This window comes from Papaver somniferum, chromosome 2 (assembly GCF_003573695.1).
Source record: "Papaver somniferum cultivar HN1 chromosome 2, ASM357369v1, whole genome shotgun sequence".
In the NCBI taxonomy this organism is placed as follows: Eukaryota; Viridiplantae; Streptophyta; class Magnoliopsida; order Ranunculales; family Papaveraceae; genus Papaver; species Papaver somniferum.
This window is the reverse complement of record NC_039359.1, coordinates 122,832,260-122,838,153: the sequence shown is the minus strand read 5'-3', so window position 1 is coordinate 122,838,153 and position 5,894 is coordinate 122,832,260. Positions and strand designations below refer to the sequence as shown.

The 5,894-nt window shown below is 36.7% G+C and overlaps 1 protein-coding gene and 1 long non-coding RNA gene across 2 annotated transcripts; one reads left to right on the top strand and one right to left on the bottom strand.

Annotated features, from left to right (window-relative positions):
* Positions 1-617: 617 nt before the first annotated feature.
* On the bottom strand, positions 618-1,868 carry LOC113349010. Its single transcript, XR_003359874.1, has 3 exons — positions 1,613-1,868; positions 1,279-1,376; positions 618-952 (listed from the first exon to the last, which is right to left on the bottom strand). It is a non-coding gene; the product is annotated as an uncharacterized LOC113349010 (long non-coding RNA).
* Positions 1,869-4,081: 2,213 nt separating this feature from the next.
* Positions 4,082-5,555, top strand: LOC113349009 (EG45-like domain containing protein). The gene is made up of 3 exons (XM_026592935.1): positions 4,082-4,567; positions 4,906-5,185; positions 5,326-5,555. The coding sequence occupies exons 1-3, from the start codon at positions 4,459-4,461 to the stop codon at positions 5,330-5,332; spliced, it is 396 nt and encodes a 131-aa protein (XP_026448720.1). The 5' UTR covers positions 4,082-4,458; the 3' UTR covers positions 5,333-5,555.
* Positions 5,556-5,894: the final 339 nt, after the last annotated feature.

Sequence of the window (5,894 nt, the reverse complement as noted above, 5' to 3'; positions counted from 1 at the left end):
GTTATACTCTGATACGTCAAGGGAACCTATGCAGCTGGAGTAATTGATGCGGAAGCAAGTGAAAGTTTGGCTATTCTAGAACCTTTAAGATGGACTGAAAGCTTGAAGTTGGGCAACATTCACTTGATAGAAGATGCTGAAGTCGTATTTAACCCTATCACAACTGATAATATGCATGTCAGATGGGAGAATAATAAGATCTTACAAGAAATCAAAAATATTTTATTTGTTTTTAGTTCTTGGAAAATTTTTCATATTAAAAGAGATGGTAATTGTGTACCAGATATCATCTCTAAAAAAAATAGGATGGATAAACTTATTGTAGAAGAGTATAAGGATTACTCTCCGTGGATTGAGTCTTTGTTATCAAGGCTAGGGCTGCACAACGGGTAGGATGGGTAGGATATGGCCTATTTCGTCACCCTACCCACTGAATAGCGGGTAAGAAATTTTTTACCTGCCACCCTACCCGCCATTAAGCGGGTAAGATCTTACCCGACCCATCAATAGGGGGTCGGGTAGGATAGGGTGGCGGGTATAACCGTTTATTTATTTATTTTTTGGGTTTTGGGTTTTCCATGTTCTGGACTTTCTGGTTACTAGTTATTGACTGTGTATACAAAAAATGCTTCCCAAAAAAGCAAAAAAATCTTGCAACAACACAGCAAATAAGAGACACCCTATCTAAATATGTACCCAATGGTACCGCCAACCTAACTAGGGAAAAATGAACAAACAAAAGCATCCTGCTAGGCACAAAGCCATTTGTAGTCTCAAGAAACAATAGTTCTATTCTTTTCAAAATCGAGGATGAATCTCGGCATAATTCCATGTTCTTCACGTAACCTTGAGAACCGGTTCACCAGTTTTAGGTGTAGCAGATTGCTTTGCCATTGCTGTCATTTGCGCTTTAGCAGCTCTTCCTGCAGCTGACTTCTCAAAATCCTCTTGCCTACAATTGACAATAAAATTACATAAAAATCAATATGAAAAATGTTATTAGCAGAATTAGCATTCTTGTTCAAGGCATTTCACATGATTGTTTTTTTTTTTAAATATGGGTACCTTCAAAAACTCTACAAAATTTTCAACAGAATTACAATAAAATCATTAAATTTTTTATTCAACAGAATTTGGTAACTTCAAAAACTCTACAAAATTTTCAATTTAAGACCGTAAAAGCAAAATAATTCAACAATAGATTCAGGACCTTCAGGTAAGAAAAGAAAAGAAGATAAGAAAACAAACAATCAAGGATAAGAAAAATAGAGAATAAACCTTTTGTGGGCAGCTTCAGCGGCTCTTGATGGATCTTCTTCAGATGCTAACCAATCTTCTTCTCTACCCTTCACTATTCTTTATTGGTTTAGCGCTCCCTGTTAATTGTGAATACTTGTTTACCCACATAATCAAAATCTCGCTTAAACTGATTGAAATATTGAAAATCTATACATTTAAGGCATGGGTTTAATTTAGCTAGAAATCATATTTTGGAACTGTCCTAATCAATTAAGATTACCTAAGATCGTATCCTGCAACATGCATGAAATCGTAAAACCCTTAAATTTTTCAATCAATTTAACAAAAAAAAAGAATTGCAGTTAGATCTTACCTTGAACCAACCGAGTAAAAGGTTTTAAATGATACCCTGAAAGATGAACGTGAGATTGATCGAGTTCAATTTCTATGTAGAGGAGAAATGGTTGAAGGAGAAAACTAGGAAGAAAGGATTTTCTATGTTCGATCGGTTCGAGAAAAGAGATAATAAGAGAGAAAACAAGTTTATGTTTTTACCACTGATTTATTTTAAAATAACGAAAAAATGGGCACGAAATAAAAAGGAAATAAGGACTATTTGGCCTATTTGATATATTAGGCAGGTAAGCGGGTAGGATAGGATAATTTCGAGTTTTATCCGTCACCTTACCCATTTGACGGCGGATAAAAAATTGTTTATCCGTCACCCTACCCGTCAAGTGGCGGGTAGGATAGGATAGGGTAGAACAGTTGTGGGTAGGGTAGAAATACGGGTATGGTTATGATATATGCACCCTATTCAAGGCATATTGTGCCCGAACCTCATTGATATCAATATTAACTTAGGAAGTTTGTATAAACATAAACTGGTGTGGAAAAAAAAGAAGTTTTTTTGAGCTTTGGATTTTAATTTACTTCGTGGCAATTTAATAGTGCGATCCGGATTTTCAGTTTACTCGAATGCTTTGGTAAATCTTTCGATCTCGGTTTTCAGATTTTTTTTTTTTTTTTTAATGGAACCCTTTTTTCTTTCGATTGAGGATATTATTAGCATTTCCAATCCCGTCAAACTGGTGAAAAAGGACCATAATTTCTTTATTACAGTTAAGATAATTGTAAGGTAGTTTTTTCTTTTTATCTCCATAGTGCTTCAAAAAGTTGTTTGATGCTTAATTGCTTATCAACGACACTGGATATGTAACAAGCTCACGAATCATTATTGCAAATCCCCATCTTCCTAATCCAATCTTTTAAATCAAAATCCCTACTCTTTCTTTTGGACGGCAAACGATCAATTAAACAACCACACTTATCAAGGGGGTAACCACGTGTGGTGGACTGACACACTCATCAAAGGTAGTAAAATCATCATGATAGGCAATCCGATTTTTTTTTGCTTATATCATGGTCCACCATCCACAAATGTGCCTACGAGACCTTACACCCGCAGGTTTGAGCAACCATGGGTCCGGTTCAGTATTAAAGCATAGTGGGATGGTCGTTGATGTCGATATGAAACATGGGCAGCTACCTGAAAACCACATTTCAGGTCAACTGATTCATTATGCCAGATTCAACGAATAGAAACCAGTACCAATCATAACATCAAAAAAGTGGTAAATATTGAACAAGCAACACTTTGGTTTGACTTTTTGCCGTTGCCGGCAGCACCACCAGTCCACCACTGGCAGCTGGGTTTTTTCCTGGCAGAGGTGCGGCGGTGATGGCCTTTCAAAAAATTTAAATGCAACTTGAACTGTAGTTTCTCATTGAACGGATAATCCTATCGTTCTTGCGAGCTTGGGGTTGCATAACACCTTACCATTGGATCCCTTCCCTAGTATCTAGTGAGGATTACATGGCATAGGATCAGCTTACTCTTGGATCATCTACATATGCAGACCATAAATCCTACAGCCTGACAAGCTACAAGGAATTAGGCGTTTGTAATAGCCCGTACTCTTGGATCCCCTCCATATTGGACCCTAAATCCTTAGACAGTTAAACACATAGAAGTGCACAAAATGACCCCTCTTTTCTATTTAAAATGCATTTTTTAAAGCTGTTTGGATAACACATTATTTTTTGATTTTTAAAAGTTGAAAAATTCAGAAATTAGTTTGATTGTCAGATTTCAAAACGATTTCTATAGATCAAAAAATTAACTTTTTTTGTGAAGCAAATCTGCTTCTAATTTTAAGCAAAAATCAGAAGAAGCGGATTTATATTACGACTACTACCATCAAAACCTTTTAAGAGCCATGGTCATTACGCAAATCAAGACATCCTGACACATTGTCCTAGAATTCTAGACTTGAAACTCAAACCGAACACGAACACCTACTTGACATCATACTCATGGCCAAAGTAGAGATCCTTCAACCACAGGTTCATTGCAAGTTTGCAACCAATGGTTGACATTTTTTCTTGTCAAAAATCAGGTGTGATTTGGGGTAGCTTAGCTATCCCATTCTTTTAAGCTATTAAAGAACTCAGGCGTGGTTCGGGGTATCTATCATCTCATTCTTTTGAACTATTAAAGAACTCGTGAGTTGGATTGCCTTTTAACCATGTCAAAGTGCACATGAAAAAGTAGAGTTAGTTAATCACCACATATGCAAAGCACTTCCATTTCTCAAAGTAGCATACTTGTGGAGAGGAGGATACAACTTAGTTGCTTAAATCTACACGTTTCTTTTCTTTTACTGATAAACTTGAACATCAAAATCTGTGAGATTCTCCATTACGGCATTACCCCCTTTATGATGAGGTTTTTCTCTTGGTCTCTCTGTTCACACAAATGGACACTTAACTTTAATGTATTACGAATAGAAAGGATAATCAAGATAAATGATCGAAAAGTTAAGTTCAGCAAATACTTATCAGTTTATGTGGTTGTTGAGAATGAACCCATAATTATATCTGATAACTTCTGGATTTGTATTATATATACGGATATATTCAGCTACCCACGTGTGTAAATATTCGCAAGCTTTCATCATTCAGTATCTTATCAAAATGATGATTAGGTCAAACAAATGAATCCAGTTATGCCATTCAAACACAGCACTGAGATAGATTCCCAGGGTGACAGTATATAAATAGGATTGATGTTTACTGAAGTTGAGCAACTCAAGAAGCGTCAAAACCATTTGAGCAGAAATCCTAGAGTTAAAAACTCAACTACCGAAAGTAGTCAAAATGAGGCTTGTTACCTTGGGAGTTACTATAATTTGGTGTCTTAATGTTCTTCTAGTCCTCGTTGTCGGGGATGTTGGTACAGCTACATCATACGATCCGCCGTACCTGCGTATGTGGTTCAGTTGTCAGAAATTTTTTTTTGCTTAGCTATTCAAGCATTTAGCCTGTTAGATATTTAAAAGCTAGTCACGCATATTTTAGTTTAGTAGTGCATGCTAAACTAAGCTCTGAGAACCCAGTTTTCACATACTTGGGTCCTACCACAGCAGTTAAGGATTTTTTTTGCCAGAAACTGGTGTTTTGGGATCCTGACACTTTCCAGTTTGGTTCTCCTTCCAAAAGCATGTGATTTTCTGCACTTTATCTTACAAATACAAAACACCAGCCATAAGGGCATAAGAGAAATTGGGATAACGAAGCACTTACTTGTTCTTCTTCTTAATGCAGCGACAAAATGTAACGGGTACAGTCAACAACAGTTTCCTGAGGGAGGTTTGTTTGCTGCTGCGAGCAATGGCTTATGGGACAACGGAGCAGCATGTGGCAGGAGGTATCGCATAAGGTGCATAAGTGGCCCGAACAGACCGTGCAAGGATGGAACCATAGTCGTACAAATTGTTGATGCATGTAGATCAAAATCATGCCCATCAACTCTTGTCCTTTCAAACAAAGCCTTTGATGCAATCTCAAGAAACTCTGACACCAAAATTAACATGGAATATGCTCAGTAACCTCTCTCCCTCTTCCTCCCAAACAATATCAATTCTGCTAAACACTCTGCAATTATTCATAAACAAGAAATAACTGCGCATAGATATCAAGAATTTGATGATCATACTGACATGGATTTATGTCTCTCTTTTGTAGGATATAACTGGTGCAGGCTCCTTCGCTTATGTTACTAGCCACATGATGCATGCAGTTCCTCGCTCGCCCAACTTCAATTCCTTTACTAATTAGAAGATATGAATTGTTTTATCTCTGCTCGTATAAGGGGAGCAGATTTTATATGGATATTTCCCAAGTCAATATAATTTTGTAATATGTATACATACAAGCAACAAGAGACTAATATAATCTAGATGTTAAAACTTTAAGGCTTCTCTTAAATATAGCCCCATATTTATTAACCATAGCCCATTTAAATAAGTGTTTAAGAGCATATCCTATGAATAGTTCCTAAAGAAGACTAACTCTTTCATATGAAAGAGGACTCATTCGTATGAACGAGTGAAACCACCATGGAAAAAGCGAAAGTAGTACACTGGACGGCTAACTATCCACGTCTACAAAAAGAAATTTAAAATTCTGTAATAACGTAATGTTTGGAGGGAAAGTTTAATATTTAAAAAACTAAACTTATACATACACGGGGGACTATCCCCGTGAGATAGTGAAAATCAATACAGACGGGGGACAGTCCCCCGTCCAACGCA